Source organism: Aquarana catesbeiana, linkage group LG03 (assembly GCF_042186555.1).
Source record: "Aquarana catesbeiana isolate 2022-GZ linkage group LG03, ASM4218655v1, whole genome shotgun sequence".
NCBI classification, from domain to species: Eukaryota; Metazoa; Chordata; class Amphibia; order Anura; family Ranidae; genus Aquarana; species Aquarana catesbeiana.
This window is the reverse complement of record NC_133326.1, coordinates 238,207,197-238,231,485: the sequence shown is the minus strand read 5'-3', so window position 1 is coordinate 238,231,485 and position 24,289 is coordinate 238,207,197. Positions and strand designations below refer to the sequence as shown.

General features: G+C 44.1%; 1 protein-coding gene across 2 annotated transcripts in view; it reads left to right on the top strand.

Annotated features, from left to right (window-relative positions):
* ZNF277 (zinc finger protein 277) overlaps positions 1-24,289 on the top strand; it is a 137,802-nt gene that overhangs the window by 37,695 nt on the left and 75,818 nt on the right. For both annotated transcript variants that reach the window (XM_073619892.1, XM_073619891.1), the window contains 2 exons: positions 5,959-6,047; positions 15,881-15,963. In XM_073619892.1, coding sequence (XP_073475993.1) covers positions 5,959-6,047; positions 15,881-15,963 — 172 coding nt within the window. The remainder of the gene's footprint in view (positions 1-5,958; positions 6,048-15,880; positions 15,964-24,289) is intronic.

Here is a 24,289-nt window from a genome sequence, read left to right as displayed (position 1 = left end):
GAAGTGACGTGTCAGATGTCGCGTTTCAAAGCTGCCGCTTTTTCCTCAGATCTAATTGATAGTTCAAGATGTCCATCATTTATGGGCTGATGTCGACAACATGTGACGATGTCCGAAAATTGTAAACAAGCTTTAAACCGGAAGTTTCACATATATACCAAGGATTAGCAGACAGTAGATGTAATAAAAATAGAAAAAAAAACCAAAACCAGCAATACAGATAAATAATACTCATTAAAATGAACAAAATATGTGTGTATATGTGTGTGTATGTATGTATGTATGTATGTATATATGTATGTGTGTGTGTGTGTGTATATATATATATATATATATATATATATATATATATATATATATATATATATATATATATATATATATATATATATATTTACTTACATACATACAGTGGGGCAAAAAAGTATTTAGTCAGCCACCAATTGTGCAAGTTCTCCCACTTAAAAAGATGAGAGAGGCCTGTAATTGTCATCATAGGTATACCTCAACTATGAGAGACAAAATGTGGAAACAAATCCAGACAATCACAGTGTCAGATTTTTGAAAGAATTTATTGGCAAATTATGATGGAAAATAAGTATTTGGTCACCTACAAACAAGCAAGATTCCTGGCTCTCACAGACCTGTATCTTCTTCTTTAAGAGGCTCCTCTGTCCTCCACTCATTACCTGTATTAAAGACACCTGTTCACAACCTCAAACAGTCACACTCCAAACTCCACTATGGTGGAGACCAAAGAGCTGTTGAAGGACACCAGAAACAAAATTGTCGACCTGCACCAGGCTGGGAAGACTGAATCTGCAATAGGCAAGCAGCTTGGTGTGAAGAAATCAACTGTGGGAGCAATAATTAGAAAATGGAAGACGTACAAGACCACTGATAATATCCCTCGATCTGGGGCTCCACGCAAGATCTCCCCCTGTGGGGTCAAAATGATCACAAGAATGGTGAGCAAAAATCCCAGAACAACACGGGGGGACCTAGTGAATGACCTGCAGAGAGCTGGGACCAACGTAACAAAGGCTACCATCAGTAACACACTACGCCGCCAGGGACTCAGATCCTGCAGTGCCAGATGTGTCCCCCTGCTTAAGCCAGTACATGTCCGGGCCCATCTGAGGTTTGCTAGAGAGCATTTGGATGATCCAGAAGAGGATTGGGAGAATGTCATATGGTCAGATGAAACCAAAGTAGAACTGTCTGGTAGAAACACAACTTGTTGTGTTTGGAGGAGAGAGAATGCTGAGTTGCAACCAAAGAACACCATACCTACTGTGAAGCATGGGGGTGGCAACATCATGCTTTGGGGCTGTTTCTCTGCAAAGGGAACAGGACGACTGATCCCTGTACATGAAAGAATTAATGTATCATGAGATTTTGAGTGCAAACCTCTTCCCATTAGCAAGGGCATTGAAGATGAAACGTGGCTGGGTCTTTCAGCATGACAATGACCCCAAACACACCGCCCGGGCAATGAAGGAGTGGCTTCGTAAGAAGCATTTCAAGGTCCTGGAGTAGCCTAGCCAGTCTCCAGATCTCAACCCCATAGAAAACCTTTGGAGGGAGTTGAAAGTCTGTGTTGCCCAGCGACAGCCCTAAAACATCACTGCTCTAGAGGAGATCTGCATGGAGGAATGGGCCAACATACCAGCAACAGTGTGTGACAACCTTGTAAAGACTTACAGAAAACGTTTGACCTCTGTCATTGCCAGCAAGGGATTTATAACAAAGTATTAGGATGAACTTTTGATATTGACCAAATACTTATTTTCCACCATAATTTGCAAAAAAATTCTTTCCAAATCAGACAGTGTGATTGTCTGGATTTGTTTCCACATTTTGTATGTCATCGTTGAGGTATACCTATGATGACAAGTGCAGGCCTCCCTCATCTTTTTAAGTGGGAGAACTTGCACAATTGGTGGCTGACTAAATACTTTTTTGCCCCACTGTATATGTGTATGTATGTGTGTGTGTGTGTGTATGTGTGTATATATATATATATGGATAAATGGTCAGGGAAAATGAAAGAATAACGTGGAATTTCCCGAACCAAAATTAACGTATATCTGAAGTGTGGTTACGATAAAAAGGGGGGGGGGGGGGTAGGTCGCAAGCATCCAGAATGATAATTGTCATAATTCAGCAACTGGTTTCAAATAAAGCCTTTCCATCATCTGAATACTTAAAGGTATTCCAATGAAACCAGTGTGAGACTTTTTCAATGTTTGCACTGATTATTTACTGGACATTATATCTAGTGTATCACAAAAATCAACCAATTGTATCAAAACCAGTGTATTGTAATGGTCTCCTCTGTACAAGTGGTCTGGGAATATTCATCACCTATAGCAGTCTCCGTTCTGCAAGCCTAGACTACTGGTATGTGGCTGTCCCCATGGATGCTATGTTCTCTGGCCAGTAAGTACAGGAGGCTGAAGAAAGGAAATACAAAGCATTCTGTGGTTCCAGGATTATAGTTATCTGCAGGGGATGACAACAGCAGCACCATATACCTTTTTCTGTACTTAAAATACCTGTTTTATCTTGCCATTATGTGAGCTAGATTACAAAGATATCAACCAGTGTTTTGTTCCTTCTGTAAATGACTATCTCACCACCATTATGTATAAACATGTTTGATGTCCAGATTTGGTGACACACATGGCTCCCTCCATATATACAGTGGATTAGGTGAGCACAGCCACCAGGGTGAGGAATAGTGTTATTCCCAGGATTATCAGGTGGGAAAAAAAAGGCCTGAAGTTAGAAAACAAATGCAGCCACCACAGTTATAGAATTTTAAGCTGCAATATATTTTTTGTTTTGGGGTTTAGAGAATGCCATTTAAGGAATTATCTCTGTTACCAAGATGCAATTGGTCATACAAAATATTTTTAACTTTGAGAGAAATGCCTTTTAACCTCATCTCCAGATTCAAAAGCATTAGGGAAAAGTACATTTTATAAAGCTTTTTTGAAAGTCCTGCAGTTGCCATGGAGAAGCTGCAATTTTAGAGCTACTTTAAAAAGCCAGTATGATTACTGATCACAGAATGATGCTTCTCTCCGAGTGCTGATTTATATTTACTAGCAAGCAAGTGTACCCAATTCCATCAGGAGCAGAAATATAGGACTTTACAATAGCTCATTGGTTAGTATAATGGCTTTGCAGTCCTGGAACCTTGGTTTAGTTTGCAGCAGGAAGAAGAGTAGTGCTAGAGCACTTTATCTTGGTAAACTCTCGGCTAGATGTCAGGGGAGCGATTTAAACCACTAGTGGGATATAGATTTAAAACCTGCATGACACCAAGGGATGTGTGGTGTATTGTGTGTTGGTTGTTTTTTTTTTTTTTTTTTTCTAGTATTGCTTTTTAATGTTCTATTGTAGATAGAAGACTGAACAAACAGCTTAAGGGCCAGTTCACACCACATGCAGTCCAGTGCGTTTGTTTGCTGCATCAGGCCGGGTTCACACCTATGCGAATTAGATGAGGGTTTTCCCGCATCTAATTCACATAGCAGGAGAATGTGACTGGCTCTCTATGGAGCCGGTTCACATATCTCCTTTGCGGCTGTGGAGCGCACCGCACAAAAACGCTGTGTGTCTTTGGCTCCCTTTCAGGGCCGAATTGAGGCAAAGATTCTGCCCTGATTCGTCCCTGAAGTAGAGAACAGGGATGGACAGCGTTGCCGGCCGGTTTAGGTGTGAACCAAGCCTCAAAAACACTTGGAAAGTAGGTTATATGTTTTTTTTCAATGGCATAGTTCACACCAGTGCTTGCAGTTCCAGAAAAAAAAGTAGAACATACTGCATTTTTCCTGCACTAGACTGTATGGGAAAGCTGTAAAATGCATTAAAAACGCACATGTCCTTAAGGTTGAGAAAAAAAGGGGGGGGGGGAAATGTACTGGACTGCATCAAAAATGCACATGCAGAAAAGCATCTGGAATGCATCCGAACTGTGTTACTCTGGTTTGAACTGGCCCTTAATAAATGTGTTGTAGTGATTTATAAAATGCGACAAATGTTTATCAAATGCTTAATTTGTATATCATGCAATAATTGTACTCCTTTCTTTTCACTGAAAATTTGGGAAAACTGTTTACTGAGTGCTTTCCCTATTCTTGTGGCTAGCTGCTTACCTGGTTAGGTGATTGTCCAGCCCTTATATTTCTGCATATCTACATAGGCTACACTTAAGCCGTGTACACATGAGCGGAATGTCCGACAGAAAAAGTCTGACTGAAGCTTTTCATCGTCTATTTCGATCGTGTGTGTGTGTGTGTGCCTCATCGGACTTTTTTTTCGAAAATTCTGACGGACCTAGAAATTGAACATGTTCTAAATATTTCCGACAGAACCAATTCCTATCGGGAAAACCGCTTGTCTGTATGCTGTTCCGACGGACCAAAAACGACGCTTGCTGAAGCAAGTACGAGACGAAAGCTATTGGCTGTTGTCTATTGAACTTCATTTTTCTAGTCCCGTCGTACTTGCTGTACGTCAACGCGTTCTGGTCGGTCGGACTTTGGGTTGTCCGTGTGTAGGCAAGACCGATGGAATGGAATTCCGTCGGAGAAACCTTCGGAGTTTATTCCGACGGCAAAACCGGTCGTGTGTACGCGGCATTAGTAATGTAAAAAAGAGGTTTTCAAAGATGCTTCACTTTTTAATGGGGGTGGTTTGGGGCAGGAGACTTATTTTATTAGGCAATGCCACAGGTTTGACATATGCTAACATCGTGCTCACAGAGCAGCAATAGTTTTGGTGTCAGGACCTGGATTACATGCTGGTGGCACTATGCTCTCCAGAGCAGAAGGTTGTATTTCTGGTGTCCACCAGCAGATCCCAGTAATGAGTTCCTGCCTGATGCTGGCTGATGGGAGAGTTTTTAAGTCCACCCCTACTAGTGCCTCTTGCTCCAGTGTTATGCTCTGCATGCCTTTTTATTCTGATCCTGACCCTGATTTTGCTACTGCCTTGGATCCTGTGCCCTACTTCCTCTTATCTGCTCCGCTGGTTCCCCCTTCTCATCTCTTCCCTGCATCTCCAGTTTACCCGGTCTATCTGTGTTCCCCATTTTGTGTATATAGTCAGTTTGTTAGGCTTTCAGTTACTCTGTTAAGTTGCTAGTTAGATGACAATGGGATATGGTTCACTTTAAACTTCATATAAAGAATACTCAATCTGGTCTTAGTCTCCGAAGTATTGCTACACAGATTTGGCCATCCCTGCTGCTGATTCCTAACACTTTGTTGGCTTACAAAATGCAGTATCTTTATCCAGGCAGAAAAATAGGACACTTTTTTTTAACTATGCAAATAGTGCACAGACACATGGCTGTGTCACCAAACTGCTACAATAGTTAACATGGTCCAACATTAAAAGTGCCCCCCCCCCCCCCCCCCCATTATCAAGGGATGTTGCTATGGTAGGTCTTTGTAGATGGTGCAGTTGTTGTGGCTTCAGCTGGTTGGAGGCCTGGGATAGCAGCAGGATGTTGAGCTACGTTTTATAGTTTTGTCAAGTACTGAGTTGTTGGATTCCTTGTGGCAGAATTGCCAATCGCATGCAAGAGCAGTACTAAACAACCAGGTGGACTGTAGTGTTAAGAGGGATACTACAATAGGATATTTTCAATTATATTAAGTGGTCACGAGAAAGCTTTGTGTGCTTGTTGAAACCCTTCCTATGAGTTAAGCAGCTATTGTTACTATTCTTGTTCTAAGCTATTCCACAGTAGAGGATCTACTGTCAAGTACATTTGTTAATATATTTTGTACCTCTCTATGATTTTATTATTTAACTTTGGACATACGGTATAATTGCTGGATACTAAATGCATTTTCACAGAATCTTTCCAACATACACAGTATATTTCAAGAAAGTCTTCCTGATTTTTATACTTGATAGTCTTTCTACTTTTTACTCTAGCTATGTTTTGTACTGGAAGAAAAGATTTTCAGAGCAGCCGATAACCGACTTCTGCTCAGTAATCAAGACCAACTCAGAAGCTCCAGAGGGTGAGTGAAGAATCTGGTAAAAATGAATGCATACATTGATATTCCTTTCATCCAAGTAGCTATGGCACTGTCCATAAACAAGGTCAACATTTATCGTATGTTATTTTCAATACATAGCCTTGGAATAATTTGATACCCATTTTCTTTTTATATTCCAGGCATTGTTAGACATAAAACTACTTAAAGAATTATGTTTAGAACAGACAGTGTATATGTCAGCACACTCCCTATTTAACATTTGGGTGCAGACGTTTCCCAGGATGCTGGGTAATCACTTGATTGATTAAAGCACGTTTTCTTAAGTGACCTTCCAGGACAGTATATGAGAAATGGCTCCGCCTATCTGCAAACAGGAAATGCATCATCCTCCATTCTAAAAAAAAGAACAATTCACCCTTGTGCCTCCAGTTATTTGTGTTTCCTCCAGCCACACCGGAGAATCACTAGTTTATTTTATCTATGCAGGAGCTTCCTAGTATATGCTTCCTTGTGATTCCAGGGACAGTGGACTTGGAGGAGTTTCATATCTGGGTTTTGTCTATGCAACTTTTGTTAAAATCCTAGTTGTGGGACCTTCATTCCCCATCACTATTTTGGTGTTCCCCAAAGTTCCTTCTCCAACTATCCCTGTGGGTGCAGAGGCTCTAGTGTAGCCCTCCCTTACTAACATTTGGTCAGGCTTGGAGTCCCTCCCCTGTGTTACCTCAGATGGAATGCAGCCTGCTTTGCTGCTGGTCCATTTTAACCATCAGACACTCCTTTTTTTGCAGCAAGGAGAGGTCTGGGAGGGGGGGGGGGGTCTCCTGGGGTTTAATTTGAGTTTTCTATGATTGATCTTGGGCAATAGCCCACTCCTAGGCTAACCTAGAAACATACATTGTAGATTCTGCAACCTTTAATTGACATGCTCCTGGGCTAAACCCCTTTGCAAGGGCTGTATATACAAACCTGTGTTTTAATGAATGCTCATTAACACGTGCAGGTTTTTGAACATCTGATTGCTCTAAATACACTTCCAGTCTCAAGATGTCAGCAGTTTTAATTTACCACTAGGTGTGGACTCTTGAAAGACCCCTTTCGCATGGGCCAGATTTATTTCTGATCAGCAGGGGATCTGTCAGCTGAAACACCATGTAAAAACCTCCTAACTGGGTTCCCCTTTCATGGGGAGCGACTATTTGGAGAAGACTTGGATAAATACATCAAGACAATTTCTAGTGGGAAAAGTTCTCTTTTACCAGTCAAAAGAAAATATAAATGCCCTTCATTTAAATGGGCTCCTTCTCCTGCGCCAGGGGCTTCCGCCTCTAGGCAGTGGCGACAGCCTCCGCCGTCGGACTCTAGAGGAAAACCTCAGGGTCAGACCCAGGCTCAAAAGAAGCCCTGGGGTAGGAAATCTGCAAAACAGAATCCTAAAGCCTCATCATGAAGAGGCAACCCCCCTCACCAAGGTGGGGGGTAAGACTTCTGAAATTTTCAGAAGTCTGGAAAAAGGAAATTCAGGACAGATGGGTCATCTCCATGGTAAAGCTGGGGTACAAGGTGGAATTTCGGGACTTTCCACCGTCTCGTTTCCTGAGATCAAGCGTTCCCAAAGATCTAGAGCAGAAACAATCTCTGTTTCAGGCTCTAGACCAATTTAATATCTCAAGGGGTGATCGTACAGATCCCCACAAAAGAGCAAGGTCTGGGGTTTTATTCAAATCTTTTCATGGTACCAAAACCAAATGGAGACGTCAGACCCATTCTAGATCTAAGAAAGCTAAATCAATTCCTGAAGAACCGCTCCTTTCGCATGGAGACAACTAGGTCGGTAGTTTCTATCCTTCTAGGAAGAGAACTTCTGGCGTCAGTCGACATCAGGGATGCATATCTGCATGTCCCTATATTTCCTGCTCCTCAAAAGTTTCTGCAGTTCAAGTTAGAACAGCAGCATGTCCAGTTTGTAGCCCTGCCTTTTGGACTAGCCACAGCCCCCCGGGTGTTCACCAAGGTGCTGGCCCCACCTCTAGCCAGGTTAAGGGCACAGGGCATAACAGTCGTAGCGTACCTAGACGATCTATTATTTATAGATCAATCAGTGACTTGTTTGGAGCAAAGCGTATGCACCACAACCAACTATCTGAAAAGTTTGAGTTGGATTCTCAACCTAGAGAAATCTTCTTTAATACTGCTAAAAAGGCTGGAGTACTTGGGTCTGATCATAGACACAGCCCAGACATCTCCTAACTTTTGGGAGCCCTCTGGTTATTTGTATCCTACAAAAACTATTGTAATCAGGTATTGCTTGGTCCCACCCGCCTCTCCCTCTGGGGTGCCCAACCATTTGTGACCACTTGTAAGCCCCACGGCCAGGGGTGGCCCCCTTCGGGGTGGAGGCTTACTTTGGAGAGAGTTGCTCTGGTGTGTTTCCTGGATATTCTTTACCTCCAGTCCTGCAGAGCTTCATAAGGCTGTTTGATGACATCTGTGGAGACCCAGACTTCCATCTTCTTCCGAGGGAGCCACTGATTCGATTATTCAAGCCTTACTGACCTAGTGTCGCTGGCATCTAGGTCCACCTTATTCGGTAAGAGTACCTTATTTCCATTCCTTGCATTCACCACTGTTGAAGTCACATAAGGTCATTTACACGATAGAAGATTGACTCTTCATCATCATGGCTTCCCTTTGGACTTTGTTTATTTATGTACACATTTTGGACTTTGCACTTTGTAACTGATTGTCCCCAATTGGGTTTATTCCCCATATTTGTTTCCATTTTTCTCTTTGCACTTTACACAGAGCATACATCATTTTTGCGCTACATTTTTTATAGTTTCAGGAAAGGGTGTTCTTGCCTCAAGCAAAGATCGACTCCATAAGAGAGCTGGTGCGGAAGGTCAGGTCAAATGGCAATCCCTCCATTCGCCTCTGCATGAGGTTGCTAGGAACCATGGTGGCTTCATTCGAAGCAGTTCCCTATGCCCAGTTCCATTCAAGACTTGCAAAACAGTGTCCTGTCTGCTTGGAACAAAACAATTCAAGCTTTAGACTTGTCAATGCGGCTGTCCCCAAGAGTGGCCCAAAGCCTCACTTGGTGGTTATTAACCCAGAATCTGCTGGAAGGAAAATCCTTCAGACCAGTCACCTGGAAAGTGGTAACGACTGATTCCAGCCTTTTAGGCTGGGGAGCAGTACTAGAAAAGACAACTGTCCAAGGACAGTGGTCAAGAACCGAAAGAATCTTGCCCATCAACATCCTAGAGATTCGGGCAGTACGTCTGGCTCTAAAGGCCTGGACTTTCAGGTTACGGGATTGTCCTGTCAGGATTCAATCTGACAATGCCACAGCTGTGGCCTATATCAATTACCAATGGGGCACCAAAAGTCTCTCTGCAGAGAGAGGTGAACCATATTCTAACTTTGGCAGAAAGGCATGTTCCATGCCTTTCTGCAATCTTCATTCCGGGAGTAGAGAATTGGCAGGCGGACTACTTAAGTCCCCAGCAGTTATTCCCAGGGTAATGGTCTCTTCACCCCGACATATTTCAGGCTGTTGGCCAAAGATGGGGGACTCCGGACGTGAATCTTCTAGCATCCAGGTTCAACACGAAGTTGGTCAACTTTGTGGCCAGAACAAGGGATCCATTCGCATGCGGAACGGGTGCGTTGATAACCCCATGGGATCAGTTCTCACTGACCTATACATTCCCCTATTCAGTTGCTGCCTCGACTTCTTTGCAGGATCAAGCTGGAAAGAAAGCCGATGATAATTCTGGTAGCACCAGCATGGCCAAGAAGGTCACGGTACACAGAAATCGTAAAGATGATGGCAGTGGAGGGCCCATGGTCCCTCTCACTACAGCCAGATATGCTCTCTCAGGGACCGATGTTCCATCCTTCCTTATGCTCTCTAAATTTAACAGCTTGGCTATTGAAACCCACATTCTAAAGAAACGTGGGCTTTCCGGGTCAGTTATCTCTACCCTGATTAATGCTAGGAAGCCAGCTTCCAGAACTAGATATTAAAATCTGGAAGGCTTATGTTTCCTGGTGTGAATCCAAGGGTTGGCACCCTTGGAGATTATATCATAGGCAAAATTCTTGCCTTTCTACAATTAGGAGTAGAAATGAAATTGACCTTAAGTACTATTAAAGGCCAAGTCTCCGCTTTATCGGTCTTATTTCAAAGACCACTTGCTACTCCTTTTTTTTTTTTTTTTTTTTTTTTTTTTTTTTTTTTTTTTTAGTCCGGGGCTTTATACAAGGGGTGTCAAACTTCCCTTGAACCCTTGGGACTTAAACTTAGTTTTGTTTGTGTTACAAAAACAGCCATTTGAACCGATACAACATATTTCGCTAGTCCTTCTGACAAGGAAGTTGGTATTTTTGGTTGCTATATCCTCAGCAAGGAGGGTTTCAGAATTGGCTGCTCTTTCTTGTAAAGAGCCATATTTGATTTTTCATGAGGACAGACTGGTGTTACGCCCTCGTCCAGGCTTTTTGCCAAAAGGAATTTTCAGGTTTTCACCTGAACCAAGATATTGTCCTGCCATTGTTTTTTCCAAAACCATGTTCCAGGGAAGAAAGGTCACTACATTGTCTTGATGTGGTGAGAGCAGTAAAAATCTATTTAAAGAAAACTGCACAGATTCGTAAGACTGATGTCTTATTTATTCTGCCAGAGGGTCCTAAGAAATGATAGGCAGCGTCGAAATCCACTGTTGCTAAGTGGATTCGACAAGTGATAATTCAAACTTATGATTTAAGGGGTAAGATTCCCCTGTTTCAAGTTAAGGCGCATTCTACCAGGTCGGTTAGTGCTTCTTGGGCAGTGCGTCATCAGGCCTCCATTGCTCAGATCTGTAAGGCCGCAATTTGGTATTCAGTGCATACATTCACAAAATGTTATCAGGTGAATGTAAGGAGGTATAAAGATATCGCCTTCGGGCGCATTGTGCTGCAAGCAGCAGTATACTGTAGATCCTCAAGTCTGGGTGTACCCTGCGGGTTGTTTCTCCCACCCCTCAAGTGGCATTGCTATGGGACATCCCATTAAGTAATTATTTAAGGCTCTGTGTCCCATGATGTACGATAAAGAAAATAGGATTTTTATTACAGCTTACCTGTAAAATCTTTTTCTTGGAGTACATCATGGGACACAGAGGTCCCTCCCCTCTTTTTTGGGGATTTAAATATATTGCTTTACTACAAAAACTGATGTGCTCCTGGAAGGAGGAGGGGTTATATAGGGAGTAAACTTCCTTTGATTGGGTTTACCAGTGTCAACACCTGAAGGTGGCCTCTAACCCATTAAGTAATTACTTAAGGCTCTGTGTCCCATGATGTAGTCCAAGAAAAGGATTTTACAAGGGAGAAAAATCTGGAAGGCCGCACTTCCGTGAAGAAAAAAGCACCTTTATTGTGATAAAAAATAAGTGCAAATAGGTCACATAAAAAGTGGATAATGTAGGATAACTGCTAACGCGCTTCACATCAACTGATGCTTATTCATAGCTAAGTTGAAGGTTGTTACAACATGAATAGCAATTAAAAATATCTGAAACACCTGACAAAAAGTAAAGGGCAAGAAAGAAATAAGAAAAGAAAAGCTCCACCCCCGTTACATGTTTAACCTTCAGAGACCCAGAAGGTGTGAAATGCTGGTGAGAAAACCGTGTAGGATTAAAAAACTCTAACATTTCAATAAAATTCTGGATGATCGCAATAATTTGTTTCAAATATTCGAATAAATCATACTAAATTCATTCGATCCACATATACATTGTAATGTGCCACAGAATTACCCCATTGACAGATGTCAAAGGAAGGGGGAAAATGAAACATATTAAACATAACAAAATATAAACCAATACATAAATATAAATTCCCCCTTATACAGTATATCTGCACACTCAATTATAAATGCTATTAAATTATCCATCTATAGATGCATGATAAACAAAGTGCATTTGGAATATGCCAAAACAGTGCCTACACTGTCGAACTAATTACTGTATTTATTGGCGTATAACACTCACTTTTTCACCATGAAAATCGAGTGCAAATAGCGTGTGCGTGTTATACGCCAATACTTCAATTTCAGCTGCCTCGGAGGCAACGGGGGGGCGCCATCAGATTACATACAGTGAGAATCTCCTGTTTACTTGGCGGCCTCTGTAATAGGAAGTCAATAGATGGCAATGGCGAGGCTGCTGCATTTATGGCAATGGCGAGGCTGCTGCATTTATGGCAATGGCGAGGCTGCTGCGTTGATGGCAATGGTGAGGCTGTATTGATGTGGACTAATAAGGCTGCATTGATGGCACTTGTGAGGCTGCAGGTGGGCATTAATCAGGCTGCATTGAGGCAATGGTGAGGCTGCAGATGGGCACTGACCCTTATTTTGCTTCAAAGTTCCTTATTTAATATTTAAGTTTTTTCCTGAAACTTCCCTCTTAAAATGAATGTGCGTGTTATAAGCCTGTGCGTGTTATATGCCGATAAATACGGTAAATTAAAAAGGGGAGAAATAAAACTGCCCTTATAATACATCGTGTTAGACACTGCATAGGCCTTCCAAAAATAACACACAACAATGTAAATGTATACAATAAAAGCTGGTTGTAAGTGGGCTATATTTTGAGTACATAGTTGTATATGCCTATTCTGTCACTTCGGATGTCTTTAATTGTTGTAATTGTCATAAGTTCGAGCTTTTATTGTATACATTTACATTGTTGTGTGTTATTTTTGGAAGGCCTATGCAGTGTCTGACACAATATATTGTAAGGGCAGTTTTATTTCTCCCCTTTTTAATTTAATTAGTTCGACAGTGTAGGCACTGTTTTGGCATATTCCAAATGCACTTTGTTTATCATGCATCTATAGATGGATAATTTAATAGCATTTATAATTGAGTGTGCAGATATATAAGGGGGAATTTATATTTATGTATTGGTTTATATTTTTGTTATGTTTAATATGTTTCGTTTTCCCCCTTCCTTTGACATCTGTCAATGGGGTAATTCTGTGGCACATTACAATGTATATGTGGATCGCATGAATTTAGTATGGTTTATTAAATAATTTTATTAATTTTTTTTTTTTCACCATCTGTGTCCCGTTGGGGAGACTTTTATGCCACGTACACACGAGCGGACTTTTCGACGGACTAGGTCTGACAGTCTTTCCGACGGACTTTCGGCGGACTTCCAACGGACTTTCCTAACGAACAGACTTGCCTACACACGGTCACACCAAAGTCCGACGGATTTGTACGTGATGCTGTACGACCGGACTAAAATAAGGAAGTTGATAGCCAGTAGCCAGAAGCTGCCCTAGTGTCGGTTTTAGTCCGTCGGACTAGCATACAGACGAGCGGATTTTTCGACCGGACTTGAGTCCGTCGGAAAGATTTGAAACATGTTTTATATCTAGGTCCGTCTGACTTTTGTTGAAAAAAAAAAGTCCGCTGGAGCCCACACAGGTTCGAATTGTCCGACGGAGTCCGGTCCGCCAGACCGAGTCTGCCAGAAAGTCCGCTCGTGTGTATGCGGCATTAGCTTCACTTCCTGTCTCATAGTCCAAAGAGGAATGAAAGGAAATTACTGCAAATTAAGGGAATTTGTTGGGGATCCATGGATCCCCAGAACTGGTGTCCCCATTGGAAGATTTCCCCTCTTACTTTTCTGGGGACAACCCAAAATTTTGGGTTTTCGTTTACTTTCAATGATAATGGTAAACTGGACAAACAAAGTGTGAATATCACTTACTAAATGGCCTTTAGTTATACTTTAAGAAAGGCTGCTCTACATAGTTTTAGAAACAGAACCTCTCTGTGGATTTAGAGGTAATTGCACAAGTCTGTGGCCCTTAGCATGGACAGAGAAAGTGGTTTGCTTCAACAACTCTATAGAGCTATCACCTGGCCTAATTTTCATGGTGTTTTGACACATCAGTATGGCCAAACTCTCCTTTCAGGAATAAGCCATATGGAATAGGTTCTGCAAGCAGTAGAACCCCACCCTAAGGTGTTTCTTGCTTATCCTCTCTCCTGTCCTGAAAGATGACTTGAGAAAACAGTGAGTTACCTGGTAACTCAATTTGTAGGAATCTTCAGGACAGCATGGATTCCCTCCCTATTTTTGTATATAAGTAGGAGGTGCTTTATTTTATTTATTTTTTTTATATAGTTTTTATTACCTTTTGTTTGTTCAGTGCTTTTTTTTATTACTGAGGCACAAGGGTGAGTTGTTGTGCTTTTTTTTTTTTTTTTTTTTTTTAATAATGGTGGATGATATTTCCTGTTGGGTGAGCAGATCCATCTCTCGCATGCTGTCTAGGAAAATTAATAACAATTGAGTTACCAGGTAACTAACTCTGTTTTCTTTTCTCTATAAATGTGAGGTATCAAACTCCTTGCTAGACGGGTAATTTGTGGCATAATTGGGCGTACCGTGCTAGTTACATCAGCAGTCACACCTCTCCTTTATGTCACATAAATGGGGCCTATAAATGGCCTTGATTATTACACACTGGGTGGAAGCGGTTCAGTGGTTGCATATATGATTGCTGCAACTGGGCCACTGCCCCAGGGAGTACCCAGACTTATACCCCCCTTCATCATTGTAACGCAATGACACCTAATCATGGCGCTGTTAAACATATCTCAGGGTGGCACAGTGACTCAAAACAAAGCTCTGCTGCTGAAAAGTACTGTAAATTGTTACTGCTCCAGGTGGACTTCTGGCGGCCACAAATGCAATGGCCAAACAGGGCCCATCTGCTTCCCTGAAAACAAACTATTGTAAAAAAAAAAAGCCATATGTCTGCTGAATCCTCCTCCCTTTTTTTTTTTTTTTTTTTTTGTCATTGAGCTGTTTCCTAAATTGAGCATAATGTCTCGCCACCAGATTGCCTTTCCTCCACCCCCATTAGGGGCTCTCTGCCGCTAATGGGGGTGACCTGTTGCTGCATGGGGTACTGGCTACCCTCAGTTTGCTTGGTTTACATATGGCATATGTACAGCTTTTTATTTGCACTTCAATAAATGTTTTGAGGCTTGTCAGATTTGTGTGGATATCCTCATGTTCTAGTGCTTAATGCAGTGATCTACTGAGCTTGTCCATGTTATGTGTTTTTCACAAGGCCAAGTGCAGGGAACACATGAACACCCTTAAAAGCTTCCTCACAAAGCTCTGTTTTGGAGGAAGGAACATCACAAATCAGCTCTCAGCTGGGCAGGATCTGCACCAAACGTGTTACTTTGAAAGGTGGCCTAATTCAAAATTTACACTAGGTCCTATACTGTACATATGTAAGACCCCTTTCACACAGACGTTTTTCAGGGCTAAAAATAGCACCTGTAAAGCGCCTGAAAAACTCCACCCCTGCCACTCCAATGTGAAAGCCCGAGTGCTGGCAAGATGTTAAAAAAAAAAAAAAAAAAAAAAAAAAAAGGAGACCCTGCAAGCAGCATTTTTGGGGCAGTGGAGGAGCGGTGTCCATTGAAATGAATGGGTACATTTAATCCTTTCTTTGGCCGCTAGTGGGGGTTAAAAGTGCCCTGCTAGCGGCCGAATAGCGCTGCTAAAACAGCGGTAAGCGCCGCTAAAACTGGCGGCCCTTTACCGCTCAAGCTGGCTGTGGCTCAGTGTGAAAGGGGTCTTGTATGCCATTTTCCAGACTAGTTAACATTAATTGAAATCTGCACTGTTTTAAGGAGAACAGTAAAGATGCTTTTCTTAAGCATGGGGTTTCTTAAAAAAATCTGCCATTATTCTAGCCTATGTATGGTATAAAGGTTTCACTGTACTCTACAGTTATTATATTTTTCCATCAATCCATAGAACAACAAGAAAATTTTTTTCTCCTTTGTGATGTTTTACCTGAAGACCGTGTCCTACGGGAAGAGCTCCAGCAGGAGAGATTGGTAAGCTATGAATAGCAGAACCTCTTGACTTTATTTATTGAAAAGACTTTAAAATGTATCTAAACCAAATAACATAAATGTAATATTTCAATTTACCGATGTAGTGGCCTCATTAGTTTTCTGTTTTCAGGCTTTTGTTTTCCCTATTTTCACTTAGTGATCCACACCACCTTCCTGCTCCTTTTTTTTTTTTTTTTTTTTTTCTTTTTTTTAATCTATGCTTTTATCCCCCTTCATTTTATTTATAAAGGGAGCCATAGTTGTCACACAGGCTGGACTTCAAATGTGTCTGCCTTTGTTCATCTCCATTACATCGTGGATTGATGGGACTAGTAGTTTATATAATAAGAATAAGCTTCCTTGGGTTTTCTTTTAAGCGCACAGGAAGAGACAAGGAGACTGTGATTCTGGCAAATCAACAGGTATTTTCTGTTACATAGATACATAGTAGGTGAGGATGAAAAAATACATCAATTCCAACCTATACGTGTGATTATACAGTATCTCACAGAAGTGAGTACACCCCTCACTTTTTTGTGAATATTTTATTATAGCTTTTCATGTGACGGAGAGTTCTTTGCCATGAGGTGCCATGTTGAGCTTCCAGTGACCAGTATGAGAGAGTGAGAGCGATAACACCAAATTTAACACCTCTGCTCCCCATTCACACCTGCACACCTGAGACCTTATAACACTAATGAGTTACATGACACCAGGGAGGGAAAATGGCTAATTGGGCCCAATTTGGACATTTTCATTTAGGGGTGTACTCACTCTTGTTGCCAGCAGTTTAGACATTAATGGCTGTGTGTTGAGTTATTTTGAGGGGACAGTAAATTTAAACTGTGATACAAGCTGTACACTCACTACTTTACATTGTAGCAAAGTAAAATTTCTTCAGTGTTGTCACATGAAAAGATATAATAAAATATTTACAAAAACTGTGAGGAATGCTATCACTCATTCTAGTATCTTCTGTTCTGGAAAGTATTAAAAAAGCAACCATAGTGTGCAGTTATTAAGAGGGGAATTTTTACAGGTTGTATTGGTTACTATACTTTCCACTTGCCTAGATTACATTTAACATTACATCCTGCCTATTTCCTAATTTTCTTTCTCTGCATACATATTTTTAAATGTTTGTTATGTAAGAATACAGACCTAAAAAAAAACCTTTATAATCATCTTCTTCTTTTATTTTCATGTTATGTAAAAAATACAAGCAAGCGGTCTTATCTCATCAAGGGTGCTCAACTTATGGCCTCCGACCTCATGCTCAGAGATGGCGGGTCGACAAGCCCAGATCATGATCAATAGGTTGCCGACCCACCATCCCAGAGCATCAGAGTGCAGGGAACCAAGCGCCGGCAATGGAGGAAGCAAGCGGCCGCGGAGCAAGCAGGAACTGCATAAGCCAATGCTTCCTCTGTAGCTCCTGTCCCAGGCAGAGTACCAAGTGCCCTTTGCCGGGGATCTTTCTAGCAGCCTGGAGAGCAATACCAGCAGAAACCAGAAGACAAAAAGTTCAGTGTATTAACCACTTCAGCCCAGCCCCGGAAGGATTTACCCCCTTCCTGACCATGCCATTTTTTGTGATACGGGACTGCGTCGCTTTAACAGAATTGCGCGGTCGTGCGACGTTGTGCCTAAACAAAATTTATGTCCTTTTTTTCCCCACAAATAGAGCTTTCTTTTGGTGGTATTTGATCACCTCCTGCTTTTTTTTTTTTTTTTTTTTTATTTTCCTCCACTATAAACAAAACAGCAACAGTTTTGAAAAAAACACAATATTTTTTTACTTTTTGCTATAACAAATATCCCAATGAAAAAAAAAACAAAACAAAAACAAATTTCTTCATCAGTTTAGGCCGATATGTATTCGTCTACATATTTTTGGTAAAATAATCATAGTAAGCATATATTGATTGGTTTGCGCATGAGTAATATTGTCTACAAGATAGGGGATAGATTTATGGCTTTTTTTTTTTTTTTTTCTTTTTTTTTATCGGGATTGCGGCGGACAGTTCGCACACTTTTGACACGTTTTTAGGACCATTGACGTTTATACAGCGATTAGTGCTATAAAAATGCATTGATTACTGTATAAATGTTACTGGCAGGGAAGGGGTTAACACTGGCGGGTGATCAAGAGGCTAAATGTGTTCCCTTACTATGTGTTCTAACTGTGGGGGGATGGGACTGACTTGGAGGAGACCGATAGTTGTTTCTGTATACTAGGAACACACGATCTGTCTCCTCTCCCCTGACAGGATGTTGATTTGTGTGTTTACACACACAAATCCCCGTCCTCACTCTGTTAAGTGCGATCGCTGGTGCTCGGTGGAGATCGCAGCTGCCAGGCACAAACATCGGCTCCTTAGGGACGCGGCGGGTGTGCACACCCCCTATACTCATTTAACCACTTGAGGTCCGGGCCATAGCTGAATGACGGCTACAGCGCGGACCTCGATTTCCGGAAGGCCGTCATGGGACGTCCTCCCCTGTGTACGCGCACCGCGCGCACCCTGCAGGGCGCGCGGTGTGCGCGTTGTGATCACCGAGTCACAGAGACTCGGATAATCACAGATCCGAGTAAGGGGCCGGCCCCTTACCATGTGATCAGCTGTCAGCCAATGACAGCTGATCACATGATGTAAACAAAACCTCGGTGATCGGAAAAACAAGCCGATCACCGGCTTATGTCAAAGGGACATCGGTCCCATAGAGGAAGGAGGCACATATGCCTCATCTGTGCCAACAGGTGCCATCTGTCATTGCCACCTGTCAGTGCCCACAAGTGCCACCTGTCAGTGCCCACAAGTGCCACCTATCAATGCCCACCAGTGGTGCCAATCAGTGCCCATCACCACCACCCATCAGTGCCCATCACCACCACCCATCAGTGCCCATCACCGCCACACATCAGTGCCCATCACTGCCACCTATCGGTGCCCATCAGTGCCGCCTCATCAGTGTACATCAACGAAGGAGACAAATTACCTGTTTGCTAGTTCTTAGTACATTTTCTAAACAACTAAGGCTACATTTACACCAAGCCCAGCGATAAGGACTGGTGGCAGGAATCGGAGAGGCTAGGTGCGCTTGCCAGCCCTGTTCACTGTTATGACAGGTCGCTAGTGGCCGCACTTATTTGTGGCTCTCTGCATAGCCATGAATAGTTGAACCTCTGGCGACCTTTCATTATAGAGAGCACGGCCAGCGTCTGCACCTAGCCACTGGGAGCCATAGCAGGGATCTCTGATTCCTGCAGCTACTATTTGCATCGGCCCTAATTACCAGTGTGAATGTAACCTTATTAGGCTTCATGCACACATAGTGTGCAGAGCCTGCATATTCACACTCTTGGCACCTGCAGCTGCTGTGTACAGACGGCAATTGAATTTTGCATTGTATGTTGTACTGTATGTGGTTTTGCACTGGGGGGGTAAAGCATGCCTGACTTATACTCCAGACACAGATAGTGTGCATTTTGACCATACATCCATGCTTGTGCTTTACGCAACCCCTGCTACATAACCACGCACAGCCTCGGATTCTAATTCATCTCAGTAGGCGTCTGTACACAGCAGTTGCAGGTCCCAGGAGAGTGATTATGCAAGCTTTGCACACTGTACGGCCGTGTGCATGAAGCCTAAGCTGTTTAGAATATGTATAGTTGAACTCATGCCTGAAAATCGAGGTGTGATCGATTTTGAAAATTACAAAGAAAAACACATTTTTTTTTTTTTGGATTTCCTATTTAATGGCTTAAGGAAGTGCATAGTAAACTGTTCAGTAGATTTCCTGCTGCTAAACTTAACAGTGCGTAGGACTATATAGTGTCAGCAGCTAGAAAGCGCACACATTTTATTTACATTTCATGCCTCTAACACAGAGCCTTTGCTCAAATATATTCAAGTTCCTCATTAAACTGCAGCCAGCTGCTTACCATGTCAGGCGAGCAGAATCTGTCTAGACAAGTTTGGTTGCCTGTAGCGACAGACAGCTCATATTTTTTTTAGCAGTCAGCAGGAACATTTATCTGTAGGAAAAAAACAAATATGTTTAAAAATTTCATTTTATGTTTGCAGTGCCTTTCAACAGTATATTTTATGTCTTAAAAGACCAGTATACTCCAAAACCATAAAAATACAACAAATTAATGATATTTCAATTTAACCGTAGGCTAGTTTATGCAGGTGTTTAACCAGTTGACAGAAATTTTAGATATTTGACGTCCTTTTTTTTTTTTTTTTTTTTTTTTTTCTTTTTTTAAGGGGCGGAAAGGCCTTTCAATGTTTATATGGAGACAGTCTGTTCATAAATCCTGAAAAGCTTCTATGGCTTTTTTTGGGTATTGGTGACAGTGGGAAGAATGTGTACAGTGGTGAATCTAAGATGTCTGTTCCTTTTGGATTTTTTGCTAAGGCTTTCAGGGACCAAATAGTTGTTACCGTCCTGTGATAGTGGCCCATCCAGGAAAAGGTGGGCAACAAAATGACAGTCGGTAGTTTTTTGAGTTCCCAGACAAAAAACAAGCTTTTTGCAGCAAAGCATTGCTACTTTCCATCTCACAATACTAGCTTGGCTTTTAAACTGTCAATGCTTGTAATATAATTTTTATTTTTCTTCTCTGAATATTTTTTATTAAATAGAAGTGTACACTCTACAATCACAGTGTAGATAATTAATGGCTTTATTTCTTTGCTGATAATTAAAGCAAACTGTTTAAGAAATCTTTTCATCTAGTAATGTATCTTTTGCAATTGTTTGTATCTCATATGTTATGTAATTATGATTTGTGTGTGTCTAAGAATACCCATAAATGACATGATAATCCATAAATCTGAGATTATCCATAGATCTGACATTTTTCAGTGATGGCCATTGAGCCAGCTGGTGTCAGGGGACATGGAGTGGGTAAGAAATAGTGTCTGATGCTTTGGTTCAAAGCTTATAGTCCAACTTCAGCTCCTGCTCCTCCTGAGATTACACTTTTGTGCCACACTTTGTCCTGCCTTTAACCTGAGGCCTGATACTTTTACATCTGACCACCCGCTAAAAGGCCTGTATGAACAGGCTTTGGACTTGTGTAGACGGCATTAATTTGATATAAGTATAGGGTGCTTCTGAGATCATTCAAAATGCATTGATGGGCGCATTTGACTCGCAGTGGACTTATTCTTCTTTTCTTTTTTTTTTTTAATCAGCACCGCCGGGAACAGCACCGGCCCTTCTTTGTACTCTCTTTGTACTTATATTGAATGTATGTTTACAATACAATATCTACAATAGATCCCTGTCTTCCGCCCTGGACAAGCTCACCTCCACTCTTACTACACACAGAATCAGCCCTACAACCCTGACAAACAGATGAAACCAAAATGTAGCCACACTCTTGAGTGTCTGTGGCGTAAGACTGAGTCTCACAAAGACTTCATCAAATGTAAATCTGCCCTCCAAAAATAAAATTCTTGCCTCCACACTGCCAAGCAGACCTATTTTATCACTCTCATTAACCCCTTCCCATCCAGTCCCCGTCAACTCTTCTTTACCTTTAAAACTCTACTTCGTTCTCCATTGCCTCCACCCACTAACTCGCTCACTGCCCAAGAGCTAGCATCAATCTTGTTTTTGAAGTGATTGGTGATTTGGGATAATCTCCATGCTGCAGTTATACCCCATTTAACACCCCATGTCCACAGGTACAATCAACACTTCCCTTCCTCAACCATGCTACTATAGACGCGGTTGCTAAACTTTTTTCAAACACCCACCTGGACCCTGTTCCCTCTCAAATACTGCAGTCAAGCTCTGACTCTATCCTACATTTTCTAACCCACATCTTTTTTTCTTTCTCGCTCTCTCTCGCTCTCTCTCGCGCTCTCTCTCGCTCTCTCTCGCTCTCTCTCGCTCTCTCTCTCGCTCTCTCTCGCGCTCTCTCGCTCTCTCTCGCTCTCTCTCGCTCTCTCTCGCTCTCTCTCGCTCTCTCTCGCTCTCTCTCGCTCTCTCGCTCTCTCGCTCTCTCTCGCTCTCGCTCGCTCGCTCGCTCGCTCTCTCTCGCCCGCTCGCTCTCGCTCGCTCTCTCTTGCTCGTTCTCTCTCTCTCACTCGCTCTCGCTCTCTCGCTCTCTCTCTCTCGCGCTCTCTCTCTCGCTCTCTCTCTTGCTCTCGCTCGCTCGCTCTCTCTCGCTCTCTTTCTCTCTCTTGCTCTCTTTCTCTCTCTTTCTCTCTCTCTCTCGCTTTCTCTCTCTCGCTTTCTCTCTCTCGCTTTCTCTCTCTCGCTTTCTCTCTCGCTTTCTCTCTCTCGCTTTCTCTCTCTCGCTTTCTCTCTCTCGCTTTCTCTCTCTCGCTTTCTCTCTCTCTCTCTCTCTCTCGCGCTCTCTCTCGCGCTCTCTCTCGCGCTCTCTCTCGCGCTCTCTCTCGCGCTCTCTCGCGCTCTCTCGCGCTCTCTCGCGCTCTCTCGCGCTCTCTCGCGCTCTCTCGCGCTCTCTCGCGCTCTCTCGCGCTCTCTCGCGCTCTCTCGCGCTCTCTCTCGCGCTCTCGCTCTCTCTCTCGCGCTCTCTCTCTCGCGCTCTCTCTCTCGCGCTCTCTCTCTCGCGCTCTCTCTCTCTCTCGCGCTCTCTCTCTCTCTCGCGCTCTCTCTCTCGCGCGCGCTCTCTCTCTCTCTCGCGCGCGCTCTCTCTCTCTCGCGCGCGCGCTCTCTTTCGCGCGCGCGCTCTCTCTCTCGCGCGCGCTCTCTCTCTCTCGCGCGCGCGCAGCGCGCGCTCTCTCTCTCTCTCTCGCGCTCTCTCTCTCTCGCGCTCTCTCTCTCTCGCTCTCTCGCGCGCTCTCTCTTTCTCGCGCGCTCTCTTTCTCGCGCGCTCTCTCTCGCGCGCTCTCTCTCTCTCGCGCTTTCTCTCTCTCGCTTTCTCTCTCTCGCTTTCTCTCTCTCGCTTTCTCTCTCTCTCTCTCTCGCTTTCTCTCTCTCTCTCTCGCTTTCTCTCTCTCTCTCTCGCGCTCTCTCTCTCTCGCGCTCTCTCTCTCTCGCGCTCTCTCTCTCTCTCGCGCGCTCTCTCTCTCGCGCGCGCTCTCTCTCGCGCGCGCTCTCTCTCTCTCTCGCGCTCTCTCTCTCTCGCGCTCTCTCTCTCGCGCGCTCTCTCTCTCGCGCGCTCTCTCTCTCGCGCGCGCTCTCTCTCTCGCGCGCTCTCTCTCTCGCGCGCTCTCTCTCTCGCGCGCTCTCTCTCGCGCTCTCTCGCGCTCTCTCTCGCGCTCTCTCGCGCTCTCTCGCGCTCTCTCGCGCTCTCTCGCGCTCTCTCTCTCTCGCGCGCGCTCTCTCTCTCTCTCGCGCGCTCTCTCTCTCGCGCGCGCTCTCTCTCTCTCGCGCTCTCTCTCTCTCGCGCTCTCTCTCTCGCGGCGCTCTCTCTCTCGCGCGCTCTCTCTCTCGCGCGCTCTCTCGCGCTCTCTCTCGCGCTCTCTCGCGCGCTCTCTCTCGCGCTCTCTCTCGCGCTCTCTCGCGCTCTCTCGCGCTCTCTCTCTCTCTCTCGCGCTCTCTCTCGCGCTCTCTCTCTCTCGCGCGCGCTCTCTCTCTCTCTCGCGCGCTCTCTCTCGCGCGCTCTCTCTCGCGCGCTCTCTCTCGCGCGCTCTCTCTCGCGCGCTCTCTCTCGCGCGCTCTCTCTCTCTCGCTGCGCTCTCTCTCTCTCGCGCTCTCTCTCTCGCGCTCTCTCTCTCGCGCTCTCTCTCGCGCTCTCTCTCTCTCGCGCTCTCTCTCGCGCTCTCTCTCTCTCGCGCTCTCTCTCTCGCGCTCTCTCTCGCGCTCTCTCTCTCGCGCTCTCTCTCGCGCTCTCTCTCGCGCTCTCTCTCGCGCGCGCTCTCTCTCGCGCGCTCTCTCTCTCGCGCGCGCTCTCTCTCTCTCTCTCGCGCTCTCTCTCTCGCGCGCTCTCTCTCTCGCGCGCTCTCTCTCTCGCGCTCTCTCTCTCGCGCTCTCTCTCGCGCTCTCTCTCTCGCGCTCTCTCTCGCGCTCTCTCTCGCGCTCTCTCTCGCGCTCTCTCTCGCGCTCTCTCGCGCTCTCTCTCGCGCTCTCTCGCGCTCTCTCTCGCGCTCTCTCTCTCGCGCTCTCTCTCTCTCTCTCGCGCGCTCTCTCTCTCTCGCGCTCTCTCTCTCGCGCTCTCTCTCTCGCGCTCTCTCTCTCGCGCTCTCTCTCTCTCGCGCTCTCTCTCTCTCGCGCTCTCTCTCTCGCGCTCTCTCTCTCGCGCTCTCTCTCTCTCTCGCGCTCTCTCTCTCTCTCGCGCTCTCTCTCTCTCGCGCTCTCTCTCTCGCTCTCTCTCGCGCTGCTCTCTCTCTCTCTC